The sequence below is a fragment of the Hylaeus volcanicus genome, chromosome 7 (assembly GCF_026283585.1).
Source record: "Hylaeus volcanicus isolate JK05 chromosome 7, UHH_iyHylVolc1.0_haploid, whole genome shotgun sequence".
NCBI lineage: Eukaryota > Metazoa > Arthropoda > Insecta > Hymenoptera > Colletidae > Hylaeus > Hylaeus volcanicus.
The window spans coordinates 20940443-20960163 of record NC_071982.1 but is presented as its reverse complement, the minus strand read 5'-3'; the positions used below and the strand labels follow the sequence as shown (position 1 = coordinate 20960163).

At 35.4% G+C, this 19721-nt stretch overlaps 4 protein-coding genes across 15 annotated transcripts; 2 read left to right on the top strand and 2 right to left on the bottom strand.

Annotated features, from left to right (window-relative positions):
* Positions 1 to 470: 470 nt before the first annotated feature.
* Positions 471 to 3987, bottom strand: LOC128879217 (neuropeptide-like 1). 2 transcript variants are annotated; one of them, XM_054128154.1, is made up of 5 exons: positions 3199 to 3987; positions 2171 to 2631; positions 1642 to 1793; positions 1168 to 1566; positions 471 to 722 (listed from the first exon to the last, which is right to left on the bottom strand). In XM_054128154.1, the coding sequence occupies exons 1-5, from the start codon at positions 3271 to 3273 to the stop codon at positions 661 to 663; spliced, it is 1149 nt and encodes a 382-aa protein (XP_053984129.1). In that variant the 5' UTR covers positions 3274 to 3987; the 3' UTR covers positions 471 to 660. The 2 variants fall into 2 exon arrangements, with proteins under 2 accessions (XP_053984129.1, XP_053984128.1); XM_054128153.1 differs by having other exon boundaries at positions 472 to 722; positions 1168 to 1793; positions 3199 to 3984.
* A 1393-nt stretch (positions 3988 to 5380) lies between these two features.
* Positions 5381 to 8598, top strand: LOC128879167 (uncharacterized). Of its 3 annotated transcripts, none has more exons than XM_054128069.1 (6): positions 5381 to 5589; positions 5805 to 6048; positions 6400 to 6525; positions 6829 to 7868; positions 7980 to 8151; positions 8261 to 8598. In XM_054128069.1, exons 2-6 carry the CDS (start codon positions 5908 to 5910, stop codon positions 8375 to 8377), a joined length of 1596 nt encoding a protein of 531 aa, XP_053984044.1. In that variant the 5' UTR covers positions 5381 to 5589; positions 5805 to 5907; the 3' UTR covers positions 8378 to 8598. The 3 variants fall into 3 exon arrangements, with proteins under 3 accessions (XP_053984044.1, XP_053984043.1, XP_053984042.1); XM_054128068.1 differs by having other exon boundaries at positions 5381 to 5678; XM_054128067.1 differs by having other exon boundaries at positions 5381 to 5713.
* An 834-nt stretch (positions 8599 to 9432) lies between these two features.
* LOC128879840 (uncharacterized) lies at positions 9433 to 15485 on the top strand. The gene is made up of 6 exons (XM_054129363.1): positions 9433 to 9991; positions 10088 to 10733; positions 10925 to 11341; positions 11480 to 11977; positions 12069 to 12191; positions 12286 to 15485. The coding sequence occupies exons 2-6, from the start codon at positions 10100 to 10102 to the stop codon at positions 12378 to 12380; spliced, it is 1767 nt and encodes a 588-aa protein (XP_053985338.1). The 5' UTR covers positions 9433 to 9991; positions 10088 to 10099; the 3' UTR covers positions 12381 to 15485.
* Positions 15486 to 15582: 97 nt separating this feature from the next.
* Positions 15583 to 19558, bottom strand: LOC128879246 (sodium channel protein Nach-like). 9 transcript variants are annotated; one of them, XM_054128214.1, is made up of 9 exons: positions 19416 to 19521; positions 19093 to 19337; positions 18408 to 18990; positions 17849 to 18034; positions 17541 to 17733; positions 17125 to 17285; positions 16855 to 16998; positions 16341 to 16391; positions 15583 to 16253 (listed from the first exon to the last, which is right to left on the bottom strand). In XM_054128214.1, exons 3-9 carry the CDS (start codon positions 18494 to 18496, stop codon positions 15710 to 15712), a joined length of 1368 nt encoding a protein of 455 aa, XP_053984189.1. In that variant the 5' UTR covers positions 18497 to 18990; positions 19093 to 19337; positions 19416 to 19521; the 3' UTR covers positions 15583 to 15709. The 9 variants fall into 9 exon arrangements, with proteins under 9 accessions (XP_053984189.1, XP_053984186.1, XP_053984191.1 ...); XM_054128211.1 differs by having other exon boundaries at positions 15583 to 16391; positions 18408 to 18701; positions 18754 to 18990; XM_054128216.1 differs by having other exon boundaries at positions 15583 to 16391; positions 18589 to 18701; positions 18754 to 18990.
* Positions 19559 to 19721: the final 163 nt, after the last annotated feature.

The following is a 19721-nucleotide window of genomic DNA, read 5'->3' as shown; positions in this document are numbered from 1 at the left end:
ACGAGAGAATCGAATTAGACTCGCGATAGATCATCGTTAAGAAAAAAACGTTATACCGCGTTTCCGATTTATTTTTGCGCGCATAATCGAACCTTAAGATTTATGCTACCCGTCCCGCGACACACTGTACGATACAGATGCATTAAATGAATTTAATATCGTTACCAATCGTTTCTACGAATACGTTAACCTCTCGTATAAATTTAATAACCGTGCTCACCGATTTTTACCGAAGCTCATTAATTTGAGCCGATTTGTCGAAACGAACGAAAGGCACGGAAGATACGTCGCTTTTATTGTCAACGGTATAAACATCGCGTCCGGAAGAATTTCTTTGTCTGATATCGCGCGACTAGATCGACGGATTAATTACTTAACTACGAACATAATTAATCTACGCTTAATCGAAATTGATAACGTCACGTCAAAAAATGATCGAGTATAAATTATCGCTAAGGACGTTGAATTCATCGTAAAGCAACACGTTGACAATTGTCAATTCCTTCCTTTATTTGAAATTTTATGGAGCTGAGAAGTTTCTAACAAAGAAAATTGTCAGATGCGGGTAGTAAGATGAAATCTTTCGAAGCCGTGTCTACAATCTCCATACGAGGCTTGAATGTGCGACGCTCTCGATGTAAATATCGACCTTTAACGACCTTAACGTCCTTGGCGACGCGTCGAAGGGGTGGTCGGACGTGGCCCCATCTGTGGAATTCTTCCTGAAATGCACATAATCGACGTTCGTGTCGTACGGTAAATTTCCTTCGAGTGTTTCCTCGAATTAGTCTAATTAAATTAACTAATTATTTGTACAATTTATGTTATCCGTAAGGTCGATCGCACACGAGCGCAACCGAGTCGGTTTCGAACCACTCTGAAACTAGTTGCACGCGACCGTGGATCTAGGTAAAACAAAGATAGCGAGGTAGACGAAACAAAGAGCGCAAACGGTTCGCAAACGCTAAAACAAAAACTAAACTAAAAGAAATCGGTTGCGGCCGTGTGCGATCGGCCTAAGCGTAATTACTCTAGTCGACACGCCGCAAATCCAAAGAAATATTTACAAATAGTAAATAAGACCATGCGACAAACTAACGCTATTTTATTATTTCATTCCAGCGATTAAAACCTTGTTACGTTACAACAGGGAAATGTCTCACTCACCCATGAACCTCTTCTCGGCATTCGAGTACTGACCGGTAAGCGGATCCATCGTTTCGCCGTAATCGAAAGCATTGGTATCTTGCATTACAGAGAACGGGTACTGGTCGGTGAAACCGTACCGCCTTTTGAATCTCATATCGTTGGAATCGATCGGCTTCTTGAAGCTGCTGTTGGCCTGACGACGCGAAAGGATACTTAGAAGCACGTATCCAGGAGTTTTGACTGCCCTCTTCGAGGATGTAGGCCAGGCCATATTTTTCCTCAGACTAGCGATACTCTTTTTGTTGGCATAGGGTAGTCCGTGGTCTCTGGCTATGGACGCAACGTTCCTCTTGCCATTCGGAGGTAGCGTGAAAGTTCTGGCCAGAGAAGCGACGTTCCTTTTCCCGGTGAAGTGAGCTGCACGGTCGTCGATGTTATTTCCCTTGTTTTTAAGCTCGTAATCACGCAACAGCGACGCGATATTTCTTCTACCTGGAGGCAACGCGAAGTCTCTAGCCAGGGCGCCGACGTTTCTCTTCTCCGCTGGTAAATCCGACAGGAACGCATCCAGATCCGAGCCCTCGTTCCCGTTCGCGACCAAAGAGTCCAGAGGAACCGCAGCCCCGATCGGTCCGGTTTCTTCGCTGTCGATCAAAAATTATCGAAGTCAAGGAAATCTTTTTACGGCATCCCCGTCAAGTACGAAACCAGTCCGTGTCGTTGAACGGAAACTCGCGCCGGAAATATGCACAGGCGCGCAACGGTTTCGACAAAGAACAATTTCAAGAATAATAAAGAATAACCCAATATATCGATGGAATCAACATAAAGTGTTGAGCCGATAACGAAAAATCTTGGTATATCCATCGTTTCGATGCCGTATGTATACGGCCCTCGTACCCACAGGTCGTCGAGTGCGATGGTTGCCGCATATATGCGACTGTATGCGACGCGAAAGGGTTAGTACGAAGATAGTACGAGATAGTAGAATGCTATACGTACGACCGATCGAATCGCTTACTTGGAAACGAAGGTCCTCTTGCCTTGATCCTCCTGGTTTTCGTCGAGACGACCCTGAATACTGATGGGTAGATCGTCGTTCTTAGCTAGCACCGAGATGCTTCTTTTCTGCGATTTCGACTGCAACTCGCGCATATTAATCTCTTCGTTATCGTCCAAGAGACGTCCCGGTAGATCCGGTGGTTTCTGCGTTCTTCCTATCACGCTGAGATGACCGCGTAAGCCCGGATCCTTGAACAGTTCCAGGTAAACTCTGCCGGGTAAACAAATTTCTGTGTCGCCCTCGGTGTCTTCGGTAAGGGCCTTTAAATGCGCCATGTCGTCGCAACTCCTCGCGCCCTCGGTCACTCTCGCCATCCTCGAATACGCGGCCAAGTTCGAACTGACTTCTGGCAAACGTAGAAGGACTAGGAAAACTTCTTTAGGTATGCACTGGGTGCTTTCCTCGTCTTGGCATTTCACCTGTGTCGCAAAACATTTTCGATTACTTCCTGGATCGAGAGATCTCGTTCGTCGCTGGGCCCTCGTTACGTTCCGGAGTTTCCACGAAAATAAAACGTTTACGTTTGAAACGGTTACGTTTGAAAAAAAAAAGAAAAACAGAAAATTAAAGGTATTCGTAACAACCATACACGTTCCATCGCGGAAGAATTAACTAGCGATCCAGATCGTTATAACCAACGGGTGTCTAGATGAGATCTACGATATCGATAGATTAAATTTTGCGGTGTAAACATTCTATTCTTACGAGTCACGAGAGTATGACTCTGTCCTTTTTTATTTGAAATATTCGGAAAAGTTATTACGATATAGCGAAATAATAATTGAATAAATTTTTATTAAGGGGAGATTCCAGTCCAAGCCAAGAAATTCTCTTATACGTCGTCTCTTATACGTATCATAAATTATAAAGCGTAGCGATAAATCACGAGACGGATTTAAATATTTCGATTGAAATAATTTGATTGCGTTGGAATGCAAGTGCAATGATTAAAAAAAAAGAAAGAGAACCGAATGCAAGAAACTTACCAGAGGAAGATGAACCACGTTAACGACGGAGATGTAAAGTAGAAGACCGATGAAACATCTTTTACTCGAGCCCATTTCGGAAAAAGTACCAGTATCCCTTCGAGGTGGCTCTTTAAATATGAATACCGTTTCATAGCGCGTTCTCTTCTTTATATAGAGCGCGCTTCAACCTGCGCAGGCGTATCAACCCACGGAGCGACACCCACGTCGTACGTATCCTAATCGCACCATGGTTGCTAACAGCTTCGTCGGGCGAACTATGCAATATGCGTATACTCGAAGCCGCGAAGAGAAGAAAAAAATATAAAACAGAGGCAGAGGAGAGATGCGTTTTTTAACAATGACTAGGTTAATATGCCGTGGGTTTATTGCCGGTGGAAAATGAAAGGTTTCGTTCTTCTGTTTTCTCTCTTCTTCTTCTTCTTCTTTTTTTTTCTTTCTTTCTTTGCATAAAGGAAACAGCACCGTATCGGCGCTTCGAACTGTTTCTATTTTTCCACTCGCGAGAATGAAAAGTGTCGAGAACGACGTTTGACTAAATTATTTTTAGAGAACTATACGTGTATACGAACCTTCCGATTTTGTCTTCGGTATTAGTTAAGGGATAGTAAGGATCTCTGGTAGAGCGGGGATGACGTAGAAAAATGTAGGATGACTTTTTTTTTTCTGTTTACAATGAATCCACTCGAGGTAGGTATTGCAATATTTATTCTAAGGTACCGACAGTGTACGTAGCATTTTGAATATCGTGTATTGATTATGACGGCATCGTTTTAAGATATATATATATATATATATATGTATACCTGACGTCAGAGAGACAGGAATCGTATTTTGACTCTAGTTTCGTTGGGAGTATATAATTTCAAATATAATTGAAAGCGTGTCTCTGGTTTCGATCCAGTAAATCTAATCCTTCAAATAAGATACGTAAGATGCGACTACCTTTACAGATTTTAATGATTGAAAATAGTAATGATATACGTCGAAATAAAATGACGAAAAGTAATTCGATATTCGTTTGAATTAGATGTTTCTTTCGTGTGAAATGTATACGTCACATAACGTAAAAATAAAATCGAATAACCCGAGCAATAAAAAAGAAAGGAACAGTTCGAACGTGATCTAAGGCTGCCGAATTGTTTAACCCTTTGTGGACGGAAGCATTTGTTCGAGAAATATTATTTATATGTATAACCTTATGCACACGAAGCATCTGTTTTCTACTTGACTCGACCACATCAAGAGATCATGCTAACCGATCAGCCTTGTGTAATGTATGGGATGCATCATTGCCCCAGAGGAATGAGTAGTAACACAATTGTTGATAATTAACGTTTATTATTCATTAAATTCATTCCAATGAATTATTTCCATATATATGAGCATATAGGCGAGCTAATGGACCCGCGAATAGTATAGCCATCTAGCGGCGGCACTCGAACTAATTTTTCCCATGTATTTACATTTTTTCTTTTTTTCGGCATATTTTTATATTTTTTTACATCGTAATCACTGTACTACACAATACTTGAACTACTAATTGTTGATTTATACACTAATAATTAACTGATATCAAGTTTTTGAAATAAATAAAAAATACCTAAAAATGTGGGCCATCTCTTAGGGATCCCCCCAAGTTTGTCGTGAATTTCTTTCTACCTAGAACCGCTAGGTGGCTCCACTAAAATAAAAATATTCGAAACCTAAATTACGTGCTTTTCTCTGCATACAAATGTTACTTTATATTCTTATTACCATAATTTAACTAATAATCGTCGATTAGTACGCTAGTAATTGTGTAATGCCTTGTTTTTTTAAATAAATAAAAATACCGAAGATGTGGCACCATCTAGCGGCGTGATGTGGGAACTATTTCACGACAAGCTTGAGCAGTTCGCCATAGATGGCGCCACATTTCCCGGTACTTTTATTTATTTAAAAAACATGATATCAGTCAATTATTTGTAGATAAATCAACAATTACAAGTTGTATGATAATAATTACGATGTAAAATTATATAAATATCCTGAAGAAAGTAAAATATGTGCAGCATACGTTTTGGAGAAAATCCCCTAGAATCACTCAACAGTTGCACAACTCGTGACTCTATAGAATACAACCAACGACCCAACACATGCATGCGTTTGTACACATTTGTACATGCATTACGCTTTCACGGTGATACAGGTCATACTCCTCGCAAGTTACACGATCATACACGATACAAAATCGGGTTGAGAAACGTCAGAGTTTCTCCTGGTTTCGTCTCTGCGGTAGACTGTACCTATATCTTTTCCATTATTTGGTTGACTTACGGTTGTTTAAGTCTAGGCTAGCTCAGGCTAACCTCTTGGTTGATGCCGAATGTTACGATTTTCGTCTAAAAGGCAAGAATTAATTTCCATAATATACATCGATATTGGTTAGTGTCGAAGTTGGTGACTTTCTCGTACAGGGCAAGAATTAATGTTCTTCGGTATATATCAGTATTTATAACTTCCATGTTATCTGGTTCGTGTAAACTTAGTGAACGAGATTGATATAACACAGTATTACAGCAGACAACAATATTTGTTGTTACTTTTATTTATGTATTCTACAGCGAATACCTAGAAGTGTGAATAGAGTTGAAGATAAACAATGTAATTGAATTGGATAACATAACGTATCTTCATAATAGAGCGTAACATTTGTATAATACCAAAATGGCTGGTGACAAGGTAGTCGGCAGTTCTTCGTATATGCCTGGAGAAAAAGGACAACAAATTAGTAATGCAAATTTAAACTTGGAAGACGAATTTATCGAATCTATTGAATATATTCCTTGCCCTGAATTTCAATTTTCGGTAAGTACGTTAAAACATTGTTATATTTACGTTGTTTACTGTGTTAACATTGAATATCGTAAAAAATATGTATTTGGAAATAAATTGTTAATCATACGATTGTTTAAACGTAAAATATTCCACAATAATATAATGCAGACTCATACTTCGATGAATATGTTTTATTTTCAATTTTAGCAAACATAAATATATTGCTTTTTATGAAGATTGTACTTTTATAAAAATCTAAATTTGGTAGATATAAGTAAAATGAATATTATACGTTGGTTTGAATAAACCTCATCCATTATAGCTATGTACAATTTGACCTCGGAATGGTAGAATGCATTCAATCATGATTTATCATTTCAGGCAGTAGCTTGTTGTTTCTGCAATGGATATTATGGACCATGTTTTGGTGAACCTGTTTGCCCAACATGTCATGCGTTTTTATTTCCTAATGATATCGGTGTTATGGAAGTTCCCATCTTTAGCGAAGTATGTTGTTTTATTATTATACATATACTACTAACTGTACTGACAAACAATATCAATGATAAGACCAATTACATAGGCAGATTAGATGTAAATTTTTTGTTTTATATGTCCTTCATTGGTAAAGTTCTCTTAATTTGTGTGTAGGGTCATTTTTTTCCATATACAGCTTACATATAAATCGTTGTACTTTCTCATGTGGTTCTACCAAAAATCACATTATTTATAGAACCTTTGTCCACATACTTGTGTGTGATATTAGTTTTCATGTGTTATATAAATACTTTCTTTGAAATATTTACATAGAAAACAGACGACGAAGATTCGGGAAACGACGAGCCAACTGAACTTTACTACAACCATGAAAGAAGAGCAAGTCAGCAACAACAGAATTCCCCACAGAATGCAATTTCAAATGTATCACACGTATCCAATACCTCTAATCATAATTCTCATGTATCTCCACGTAATCAATTGCAAAATGAAAATATTTCAGCCATACAAAATTATCAAAAAGTTCATCATATTATAAATACAAATGCTTCTAAAAGTACATCAGTTTTATCTCAAAATATGAATCTTTTTCATGCTGTACATTCCGGTAAAATACAAGAGATAAGCAATGGAAATAACGATGCATACCATCATAATCATGATGATAAAGCTTCAACTATGAATTTTCAATGTATGGCAGAAGAAGAGTTACATAGGACGGTTTCGAAGAATCAGGAATTAGAAAATTACCAACATTGTCAATGGAATTACAAAGTACGCGATGATATAGGAGAATCATCAAAATCGTACAATTTATCCGAACGATTAGAGATGTTGACAAATTATAAACGTATCGAACACGAACCTATTAACGAGCCAGGCATAGTGGAACGGCTACCGCCAGAAGTGTTGTTAGTCGTTTTTTCACATTTGGACGATGTTAGTCTTTGGTCTGCTGCAAATGTTTGCCGTAGATGGTGCGGTTTATTATCAACACATATAACACCGCAACAATGGCAACAAAACGTAAAATTACGATGGCCCTTGTACAAACCCATAGGGTGTGTTAAAAATTGGTACAAAGTGTATGACTTTCTGGCATCATCTGCACCTTGCAGAACGTGTTTAGCGCAAACATGTTTACGTTCACGATCTTTAAAAATGGAAGAAAATTCCTGGAGAAGAAACCGATTACACAGCGAACTTAAAAGCTTTAGGATAGATCCTCCTGAAGGCATTCAAGCAACACCTTTAGATCAAATGTGTTGTCATTGGCAAGCCACAATAACTGGCCCTGCAGGAAGTCCGTATGAAGGAGGCTTGTTTTATCTTTATTTACAAGTACCATGTAGGTATGTATACAAATAGTTTCGTTAAAACTCTTAAATGTATTAAATGTATAATACATGTATAATGTCGGTTATTTTTTGCTCATTGCTAATTCTTTTTTTAATTTTTTACAGTTACCCTCTGTACCCACCAATAGTAAGATTTCTTACCAAGATACTGCATCCAAATGTTTCTAGGCATGGTGATGTTGGTATAGACTCGATCCATCATAACTGGTCATTAGCATTGACAATATCAAAGGTTTTAATAAGTGTTCAAAGCTTACTTACGGATCCATATTGTCAGGTATATTATATGGATAACTTACTAAATTATTATTATTATTTAAAACTTCTTGTTGTTATTACATTAAGTATTAAGTATTATACTAATAATAAGTGTATGCAATATATAGGTATGCATGGAACCAGAATTGGGTGAAATGTATTTGAACGATCGTGAAAGATTCGATGAAATTGCGAGGGCATGGACATGGCGATATGCTATGCATGATGTCGTGACACCATTGTAAAGAATTTACTAATCAATTATTTAATATATATATACATGTATATCATTCTATTAGCTTTTTAATTAATATTTATCAAAAATGTTTAGCGACTTCTAAATCCTTGTAATAATAAATTAATTCGCTTACATTATCAGTAGTTTATTGACTAAGGTATACATAATTCCATATACGAAAATGAAATATGTAATAATATCCTTTACAATACTCTTGTGATCTGACTTTAATAAATAAAGGCAACTCTATTTTACAATATAATGTACAGTTTCCATACATTTTTCTAATTATATAACATTTTATTTTTCTCTAAAATGTTTAATTATAGATATATAAAAATTGTAAACAACTTATGAGGTGAATTAAAATATGTAAATTCCCTTTATTAAAGAAAATTTTAAAATCCTACCCCAGACCTACGAAAAAATTATAATATGTAATTATTTAGATAAGTGAAATCAAATCAGACTGCTAAACGCGCTAGTATCAAAAATGGCTGTGCTTTTAGATACTTTCATTTATTTTTGCCCTCTAGGAGAAAGTTACCAACTCCAACACCAATCAAGATCTTGTCCCCTTCAGATCGACGTTGTGGTTGATACTAAAAGTAATGATTTCTCCTAGAGAGTATGAATTAATTTCGTAAGGACAACACAAATTTAGACCATATAAACGTCTTTACGTAGCTGTAATGACCAACACATACGTGTATTGTTTCTAAAGGCTACAAATAATGAACAATATTTGTTTTTACTCGGATTCGTACTTATATCGTGAACTCTTGTATCCCTTTTCTTACTATTGACTTCTTTATTTATTTATATATAGTAATTTTTACGCGAATATGTCTCATTATATTTTTTATGCATACTATAGATACTTTGTAGAGTTTCTACATATTATTGAATTTTACATTTTGTCCTGTTATAGTTGCCAATAAATTCACGAATCATAAATAACCGACAAATTGAAGGTTCACTCGTGATTGGTTCAACGTTCTCATTGGTCAACCACTCGACTTTTGTCATGTGATCGTTCCCTATTTATGTTAACATCACTGATACTGTCTCGAAATTTTGTGACAAAACAATAACAAACTGTGTTTTGCCAGTGCATTGTAAGGATTTTTGGTGCGTAGCTACGAAAGCTGGCGTGGAAGGAAATTGTAACGTGCATTTTTGTTCTATATCGTCTTCCTTTATTAGAGGTGGAAAACTTCGGGCTCCTCGAAGATTAAACCGAGGAAATTTCGTGAGATAATGTCGTCTAGGAAAAATATTTGCTGACGAAAGTCATGGTCATTTCATGTGCGGGTAGTGATCACACTATGTAACCGTGTATATTGATAGCTTTTATCATTAATCTGTAATAACAAGAACTATGCAAATGTACAAACATTCATCTTAGATTTCACTATTTACTCGACTTCGAAACATAAATCGAACGTTACAAGTGCGCGTGGTATCCAATGTACTTTTCGTCTTGTTTAGCTCGTGTTAAGTTTGATTTAACGTGCTTATGCGATCACGTCTATTTTATCACTTTTTGAAAAATCTAATATTTAAAAGTTGATATTTGAAGTTATACAGACTATATAACTCACCGAAAGAAAGATAATTGGTACGTTTTTCTTCATATAGAGTGTGAAATAACTTGCATTGTATTTTTAGTGTACACGTTAACAAATGTAAAGTCTTCAATTCGATTAATTTTAAGATTTTATTATTAATGGGGGACTCTGGATATATCGAGTTATTCTCAAACACTAAAACTAATCCAATGGATGGTATCGTAAAGCAAGAACCTACTCAAGAGATGGGTTCATCCTCCGCATCGGTACCTATACCAGGTGGACACAGGAGCACGAGGGGTGTATATGATCAGTTTTCACCATCTCCATTGACTATACCTTCAATATGGCCTAATCGACCAGATCTCATAGAATCTCCATTTAAGATGGATTCTGACCAGTTAGATGTTTCTTTTAAAATGGAAGACGATGACATATTTCAAGTGGACAAAGCAGATCTTATTCAAGGACCTACTCTTGCTGAATTAAATGCTAACGATGACACGCTTCTTGGCGATTTGAATTTTGACGATCTGCTTTTACCAGAAGAGAGGGTCCAACCGTTTAAAGTGGATGCTAATACAACACAATCAATTGGTCCGTTATTCAATGATAACAATACAAGTTTTGCTTCAAGCAGTTTTCCACAATCCGGATCCACATATCGTAATATTTGTCCTACATATATTAATGCACATGGATTCAACCTTAATATAAATGTAAATGTCACTGATAATTTGGAGGCAATTAGTCCAAATGCATTTCCAAGTCCAGGGACGAGTAATGTTGAAGGTATATATATAAATATATATAGGATGTTCTTTTGTACTTTTCAAGGTATTAGAAAACCAGATATAAGATGATTGTCAATCATTCATTTTCATTACAAAATTATTACTTTTAAAGTGATAATAATAAAGTTTGAACTCACTTGTGTATATAAGTGTATTTTTTAATGGATAACAAAGATATTTTTTTTAAAGGTAATTCAACACCAAGTTCTTCCTCGTCACCACATCCTGTGAACAGGCCTAACGGGCAGTCTGCTCTTCACGAATTGTTAATGAGACGATGTGAAAACTCTTTTGACATACCCACATGTGGACAGCTAGACAGTGGATGTACGACAAGCAATAAACCTAAAGTTTCTAGATTGTCAATGTCTGCTCCAACTCGAACAATGGTATTAGAACAGATTTGGACACGTAGAGAACCACGACCACATTTGTTGAGCACTGGTAGTCTGGGCGTTGTTGAAGCAGGTTCAACAAGTAGTTTAAGTACTGGAGAAGCATTGAGTCCAGATCCATGCTACCATACCGATCATCTTAGTCACGATGAAGGTTACGAAGATAGCGACGATGACAGTGATCATTATGATGATTACAGTAGTGATAATGGTAATTCGATCTTTATAAATTAATATTGCATTCATATTGGCCGTTTTTACTAAAAAGTTTTAGTTTGGCGCATCAACATGTAGATTTGAGGATAAAAGTAAATACCAATAGTTGTAATTGAAATGCATATTTTTGTAGATACAGGTGGCAGTGATGGTGAAGATCAAAGTACTGGAAGTAAAGTAGGAGGCAGTAGTGTGGATTCAAGTCGGGAAAGTAAACACAGTAAAAAGGAACGATATTTTTGGCAATATAATGTACAGGCAAAAGGACCAAAAGGGCAGAGACTCGTTGCAAGGGCACGTCTCGAAGATCCACATATTTTAAATGAAGCTACGGATCCCGTTTTTAGTCCTCACTGTGCTCTTCGTGGAATCAAGCATAGTGGAAAGGCACGGAAAGGAGACGGGAATGACCTTACTCCGAATCCACGAAAATTGTATAGTATTGGGCGTGAATTAGATAAACTCTCTCGCATTATAAGTGTTATGACACCAGTGTCGGAGTTACCATTTACAGCGAGGCCTAAAACGCGCAAAGAAAAGAATAAGCTTGCTTCTCGAGCATGTCGTTTGAAAAAGAAAGCTCAACACGAAGCGAATAAAATAAAACTACATGGCCTTGAACAAGAACACAGTTGAGTACTTATATTTAGACTTGTATGTAGAGGAATTAGCTTAATAATAATTATTTCAATTTCATTAATAAATGAATAACTTTGTTGCAGAACGATTAATTCAAGGCATATCTCAGGCAAAACAAACGCTTGCTGCAAAGTTAACGGAACCTAATCCCGAAAATCAAGAAGAGTTGACACGTCAAATGGAAAAGTGTTGCAAATTGGCTACCAGTTAGTATTGTCAGATTTTTACATAGTTCTTAATGATGTTTAATAATCATACCGTATTAACATTCCATTATTTATACTGCATTTTTTGTTACAGAGATACGAATAGCGAATCATTCAACTGAATTTGTCAACAGAGTATTAGATAAAGTGCGCGCAGGCGTTCATGATGGCGGCATCGATGATTTTTAATATACCAGGATTATTTGCTATAAACATGCATTCATATGTGCGCATACAAAAGCGCGAGAAAGAAGCGATGTGCAATGTTAACGGTCTATCGTAAATCAGAGACTGTGCGTTTCTACGTGCAAATCGGGAACCAAATGCAAAATGACCAACAGTTTGGATCTAAGTCTATTTGAATGATTTTACGAAAAGTAATTAAACGTAAGATAAATATCAGTACTTTATTGTACTAATTAGAGGTTAATATATCCTCACATTTAACTTTTATTCTTCACAGTAATTAACGTGGTCTATATCGTTCTGAGTGAAAATATTAAAATTTGATTTTACTCGGTATACAATTATAAATTGCTAATATACATTATGAACCACTGGTTTCCAATTCTATTTGCGATAAATAATTCTGTTGATTTATTTGCTGTAATGAATGTATGGTAATTATTTAGAAATTCTGCCTTCTCACCGATTTTGATGACCTTGAAATGTGTTGTCACGGTCATTAAAATCCGTGAGAGGGCAAACTTCTAAATGATCACCGAATTTATATAACAATCATACACTTCATGTCAATGATGGATATATATTTTTTGTACGTTACTTGAAATTGGAAATTTATCATCGATTCTCTCTCGCCGAGGCGCTGCATTCCTATTTCCCGTTTCTCTGCCTCTTTTCTTTCTTTATCTTGTATATAACATGCGATCGTGTATGTATGTATGAAGGGTGGGTGTTGGAGTGCTCGTGTACTTGTGTGTATGTGTATATATAAGGTAAGAATAACATTGCTCTGAATTTCACAATATTATTCCACACACTAAAATAATTAGAGAAATGTAGTATTTTGATTGATCATAATAACGTTAAAACAGTTTTATTTTATTTCAGCATTTTATTTTCTTTGCAATTGATATATTTGATGTTCCCGAATTTTCGTATTTTTTACTGCACACGAAACAGTTCTCGATTTAACTCTATGCGTATCATCGGATATAAAATTGCTCTAAATTTTAATCTAAAAATACATTTTTTTTAAAATGTAAATCGTTTTTTAAATCAGACAAAAATTATTTTTAATACATTAATGAATTATCCTTCTTCTATAATTTCATTTAATATTTTATTGTTCCAATCAACGAACTTGTAAGTACAGTTTGAATTAGATAATTCATTTTAATCGTTCATTTTATCACAGCTTGGATTCTATGTTTTGGTAATGCAAATGGTATTGATATAAAATTATATTACTGCATTTGATAACAGTCTGAACTGATCTATAATGTACGTAAATAACCGAAGATAAAATACGTAATTTCATAATTGTTATTTGTGTAAGAATTTTGACAAAGTTTTCTTAATTATTCAAGTGTGTAGAATAAAGTTGCGAATCTTAGTACATAACTTTTTCTCGTCTTTAAAAATGCAAATACGCGAGTTGAGTTGTATATAAAACTTTTTTATAATACGAAGTATTTGTTACGTCCGTAATAAAGTTTACAGTACTGTTCTCCCTTTGCGTGCACTCGCAAAAATACCATTTAATGCAATCTTCCCCGATAGGAGATGCATAAATATTTAATGTCAAGTATCCAGTATGTACAGGCTTTTTTCTTTTGATTTAAACTTATTAATACAGAATTTTTCATTGTTGCCATACAAAATACTATTCGAAAATCATACAAGCTGTAGAAAATAATATTGAGATAAAATTTGTTTTTAGATGCCTATTTACGTTAAGTTATTTGTAAATATTGCTTGAGATTTAGATTTAAATATGTAGTATCTTCTGTCATTTTCTTAACAGTCTCAAGCATGTTTCTTGAAAGTGGCAGCCATAAAGTAAACAGTTCTAAAACAAGAAACTGTATGTTAGCATACATATGTACTGTACATTTATATATTATTTAATATATGATTATAGGTTTTTGGTGACTTTTGTATGTAAACGGTACATGCTGAATAATTTAATTTCAGCAGGAATGTTACTAATAATTCAAAGATATTGTTCTAATATTTTTATATATTTTATTATACACGTATAAAAAGTAAATTGGTCCAAGTTATTTTGATATTATTAAGTGTACTATATGTACAAATTTCTCTGTTAATACTTGAAAAGATCAAGCCTCTTTTCAAATAATCGATATAAAATTGTCTCCTTTTGTTGTCAGTTATCCTTTATTGTCAGCTTTTAATTGTAATTTCTGTAATACTCTGCAATTTCCATCGAGATTATCGAAATCATAAAATTGGATTCTAGTGGAATGTATAAGTTGATGATTATCGCATCACTAAACCGAAATGTAAATTTTTATTAATAATTATAATTTGACGTGATACTGAAATTATATTAAAGATAATCCAAGAAAACTAATAGTTATGTTATATATATTAAGAGTATATATGGAATTTCATATTTCAAATGTTTTTACGTTATTAGGGATTTCAAGTTAAGTCATAATCTATGACTCCTAAAACATATATATATATATATATTCTTTTAATTATTCTAATTGTTTCAAATGCTACAGCGCACTGGATACTTGAGATACTTTCAACATTTGAATGGAATTCTATCTATAAAATAAAAGGGTCACAAGTACAACATATATTTTTTTACATTTCACTTTTAAATAATACAATATTTATAATACTTGAAATTGTATAAAATTATTATCATCAATCATTATCACCATAAACTGTAAGTTTTTTTTAATTTTGTTCTATCATTAATAGATGCATGTTACGTGTTCTTGTTATAAACAACAGTCTGACTTGTTAGATATTTATTCTTATAACGATGATATTGATAAAATTGGAAAAATATTAAAGAAATCAAGTTTATCGTTAAGTTTGATAATTCCACGATTCGGTTATGCGATTCAAAGAGGAGGAAGTTTGTGGCTACCATAAGAGCGTCTCCGTGAATATCTTTGATAATTTTATCTACCTCAATGCGAAATATTATACCTAAGCATAATATCGAAATAATATAATATTTATTTTATTATAAATGATGTATTAGATATATTTGATATTAGGTTAAACCATACAATTAAAAGTAAGGTATGTCTTCATTTAATAAAAGATAATATATAATGGAAGCAACAAGTTATCTCTTGCTTTATTCCCATTCGAAAAATGAAAGTTCAAAAGAAAAGAACTTCATGAATCCCAAAACCATAATGAAAAGATTCTGATATAAGGGATCTATTATTTTTATTGGTCTATTTGTTTGTATACAATACAGATAGGTATATACAAGAATGTACGCTCTAATAGAACGTTGTAACATTTTCATTAGTACTGATTTTTTAATATTTCTCTTAAGCTAATTAATTAAGATATTGATAATATTTCGGTTGAACATCTGCGTCCACTTTATGCGAAACTTTGCCCACTACGTGTACAGTTACGATATTATGTACTTTACGAGACGACTGAATCACCGCTCCGCAATAAGTTCTGAGACTAAAATAATACCCCATTTCTACAGTTGTCAACAAAGAATACCCCAAAAAGAGACTTGCAATTCCACCAAATGATACAACTAAATCCATATAACCAAATCGCATTTCTCTCTTATAAACAGCTGTCGGCCAGTTTTTCAAGATAATTCGGTTAACGTTACGTTGCTCTTTTACGATCCCTTTAACACTGTACGACGTATGGTTGCAAGAGAGCCAGCAATCACATTGGGTCATTTCGATCCTAGAATCATTTAGGCAGGCGTACTTTGAAAGCGGGCATTCTGTCTTATCGGTAAACGATAAAAACCATGGCAGACAATTACAACGATCGAGTAGTTTCTCGATAAAACAATTGAATTCGCAGTCGTTTAGATTTACACCGTCACGTTTGTAATAACATTCACGTTGTCTGAGGGTTAAGTAGCGAATATCAGAAGTAGCGTGCGTTATGTCGACAATAAATTCAATGTCTATAGGAAAGTAAGGATTTACTAACGGTCTTTCACCTGGTTTCGGGGTCGCGTCGATGTTTTGAGACACGTAAAGCCTGCAATTTGAAACACTTTTAATAATAGAGTAATAAATTTAATAATAAATAATTATAATTAACCCTTGTAATGTACAGTAACGCTCATCAGGATGAGACGAAGTTATCCCCACCATTTTTTTGGACCTTTGAGTCTGGACACGCGACAAACCGTATCTCAGGTTACTAATGACTGAGTCACCCAAGCCGAAAAGTAAACATTTCCTATTCGTTCTTGTAATTCTCTACTCGCTCTAACCGATTCTTACTTACTCTTACTACTTTATATTTTCTTCCGCAGAGTAAACATAGCTGAGCGACCTGAGCAAGCGTCGCTTCACGAGGGAAGATGGGAACGGATCGAATTACGATTTTCTTGTCCACCGTGTTGGGACGGTACATTTCCAATTAAGTCTCAACCTGATAGACGTTGCTGTACTTATATGCGTATATAAATATTGAGCGCGTATATGCATAGTATTACCTCCAAGGATAGATTAAAGTCTCGAACTGAAGACTCCACGCGGTATCCATGATTGTAAGAGGTTCCACCGCTTTGAATTTACAACAGGCACCCACAGAAGTAAGAACTTTCATAAACAATGTATCGCATGATCCTTTTATTCCTCTGAAAATAAATAAGGATTGTTATTTTTTCTGTATGAATGGGGATACCTTCTAAAGTATCGTTAGAATTTCTTTACATAAAATGATTTATTATTGAAACATAAGAATGATATTGCGTTGTATTTACTTGTATGAACAGTTTCTGATAACATCATCGCAGTTAGGTGCCATCATCTCAAACGTACTATGGAAATTGTGTGTATTTTGATAAGCTGTGTCGAACACTCTTAAATCGATGTTTTTTCCCCAAATCCAATTGTATAGTTGTTCATATATGTACATTTCATTCTGCATACAAATTTATAAGGCATTAGCATTAGCTCCAAGTATGAATCAATTAAAATTGGGGCGAGGAATGGACGCTGGAGCAGTGTGTAGCGTAGTCGACCACCACGCTGAAAAACCGGGTTCGAATCCCGGCCGTCCGCGCCCCAATTTTTCAAAGTGTATGGCTAATATAAAAAGTATCGAGAGTCTGTGACGTTAAGTAATGGAAAAATAAAATGATTACAATTAATATTGGTGGCGTGTAAAATAATTTACCTCGCGTAAACGAGAGTGATTCAGTTGAGCCCATTCGAAACAAATAAAAATTGGAGGGAAATCGATATTAATATGTTCCGTCCTTATATCCAATCCGGTTATAGTTGGTTCTGTTTGAAATTTGTTCCAAATTATAGCGATGACAACCAAAATTGCTGCCAGCGATGCAATCGTCAAAAGGAACCATGTTACTCTGTACATAAACCAATTGTACTTGTACGTAAGAGGTATCAGTGGCACTATATCTAAAAATTAATTGCATCAACTTCCAAATAATATCTCTCTACGCTAATTTATTATACAGTTACCTTTCCCATTTGGGTCGCGTAGGATCCACGAAAAACGGGACACCGTGCAGGGTATTCTCCAAAAGATATTCCTTCGCGCGATACCTCAAACTGTGGCGCACGTCTCTCAACGACGGTTTGTAGTTATACTTCATATCGTAATCAACCGGATCACACGAATTCCAGGTATCAACTGGTTTACTTTTACTAAACAAACATTTTACATAATGAGAATAGAGGAATCGATACGCATTCGTGAATTGCATGTCGAGTGCATATGCATTATGCAGATTATGGTTATCGGTATCGCCGATGGCGGGTGATAACAAGTTTTCTTTTTACACATTTAATATGCATTTAATGATATGCGTATGAATATATAATGAAAATTTTCACTGCTTTTAGGAAATTTCTGAAAAACCGTATACCGTCCGAGAGCAGTGATTTCGTTACTATTTCTCGAGTTAGTATAACGAAGAGAAGGTAAATCGGATTTTCGAAATGAAACCGTTGTTCTTGGAAATTTTTGGCGAAGCAAAACAGCTGCCACTAAGAAACTATCGATGATTTCGGTTCGTACGGGTATTGTCTTCCGAGTATACGTTTTCCCAGTTGTATCTTGTCGTTTAAGAATCGGCCGTCGTATGTGAAAATACAAACACTCCTCATCTTCGTGCCAGCTTCTTTATTATTTTAGACCATCCCTCTTACGACCACCATCTGCACGCATACCGACGTCGTTCCGGTCTTTCGGTAGGTACCTAAGAAAATCGACGATCCACGAGTAAAACGGATGTATGCCAACGCTCTTGATGTCTTCTTTGGATCAGATTTCGTTTAAGGGGCGAAACGAATGGAAGGCGTCCGTAATAATCTAAAATTTGTCTAAATTAAAAACCATAAAAAGAACTTTTTTTTTATTGTACCATCTTGTCTATCTCATGCCTGTTCCACGTGTACCAATAATTTTATCATTCGCTAAATTGATTTCGAATTAACGAAAGTCTCGTTAGCGTTTCATTTGTTGGAAATAGAGTATTCAGGCCGTTTCGCCAATCGAAAATGTTTTACCGATCGATGTTCCGTTCCGTGTGTGTTATCGACCGTGTTTGGACGTGCGTAGTCGCACGTTTTCTTTTTCCTTCCATTTCTGTCCGATTCATCTAATAAATTATTATCGCAACATTATTTATGCAGGCGTGAATATATAAATTTCGGGTTCGTTGTATAAAATTAAACATTAAGATGCTTATTCGATTACTTACTTAATTTTGTTACGTACTGTACGTTGTCAGGCGTAAGATTCGACTAATCGTCTCGAACTAATTTCATCGGAACCGATTTAAAACCGAAAGCGATGTAAACACTCGTCGGGAGGGCTGTTGCACCACGACTCGGATCGTCGTGAGCCGCTACAACAACAAAAGTTCCCCGAAGATATGAAAAAAGAATAGGTCGATCCCTTTTGTCAGGGGATTTGTGCGACGTCTGACGCACGGCCGAGAGCATACTTCGAAGAAAAAGAAGTGGCGCTATTCTTGCATCCAGGTGTGAGCCTGTAACGCCAGTGTAAATATACAACACTTACGCCATTCCGACGGAGCCTCTTCGAAAACTATTATCGTATCCCCCGTTTTCGACTTTGTCGGTCATTCTTTGCTTCCCGATCCATTTCATTTTTCTAATGGGACAAGTTTTTCGTTTAAACGACTAAGCAGACTATCTTCTAGGATTTTATCGTGGAAATGGTAAATAATATCTGAAACAGGACTTTCTCGTAACATTAAGTTATGGTAAAACTACTTGTTTGCATTTTTTGCATTATTTGCAGGTTAGGTACGTATTCGAAACAAAACGTTGACATTGAAACGACATACTTATGAAATCCTAAATA

Bases quoted from the DNA above. Each gene is read 5' to 3' on its own strand.
- LOC128879217 (XM_054128153.1), bottom strand. From the start codon at position 3,273: ATGGGCTCGAGTAAAAGATGTTTCATCGGTCTTCTACTTTACATCTCC. The intron at 2,632-3,198 runs GTAAGTTTCTTG...TTTGCGACACAG, and splicing joins ACGTGGTTCATCTTCCTCTG to GTGAAATGCCAAGACGAGGA. The intron at 723-1,167 runs GTGAGTGAGACA...TGTGCATTTCAG, and splicing joins TGCCGAGAAGAGGTTCATGG to GAAGAATTCCACAGATGGGG.
- LOC128879167 (XM_054128069.1), top strand. From the start codon at position 5,908: ATGGCTGGTGACAAGGTAGTCGGCAGTTCTTCGTATATGCCTGGAGAA. The intron at 7,869-7,979 runs GTATGTATACAA...AATTTTTTACAG, and splicing joins TATTTACAAGTACCATGTAG to TTACCCTCTGTACCCACCAA. The intron at 8,152-8,260 runs GTATATTATATG...TGCAATATATAG, and splicing joins TTACGGATCCATATTGTCAG to GTATGCATGGAACCAGAATT.
- LOC128879840 (XM_054129363.1), top strand. From the start codon at position 10,100: ATGGGGGACTCTGGATATATCGAGTTATTCTCAAACACTAAAACTAAT. The intron at 11,978-12,068 runs GTTGAGTACTTA...ACTTTGTTGCAG, and splicing joins TGGCCTTGAACAAGAACACA to AACGATTAATTCAAGGCATA. The intron at 12,192-12,285 runs GTTAGTATTGTC...TTTTTGTTACAG, and splicing joins GTGTTGCAAATTGGCTACCA to AGATACGAATAGCGAATCAT.
- LOC128879246 (XM_054128209.1), bottom strand. From the start codon at position 18,496: ATGAGGAGTGTTTGTATTTTCACATACGACGGCCGATTCTTAAACGAC. The intron at 17,734-17,848 runs GTAACTGTATAA...GTTTATGTACAG, and splicing joins ACGCGACCCAAATGGGAAAG to AGTAACATGGTTCCTTTTGA. The intron at 16,999-17,124 runs GTAAATACAACG...ATTTATTTTCAG, and splicing joins ATCAGAAACTGTTCATACAA to AGGAATAAAAGGATCATGCG.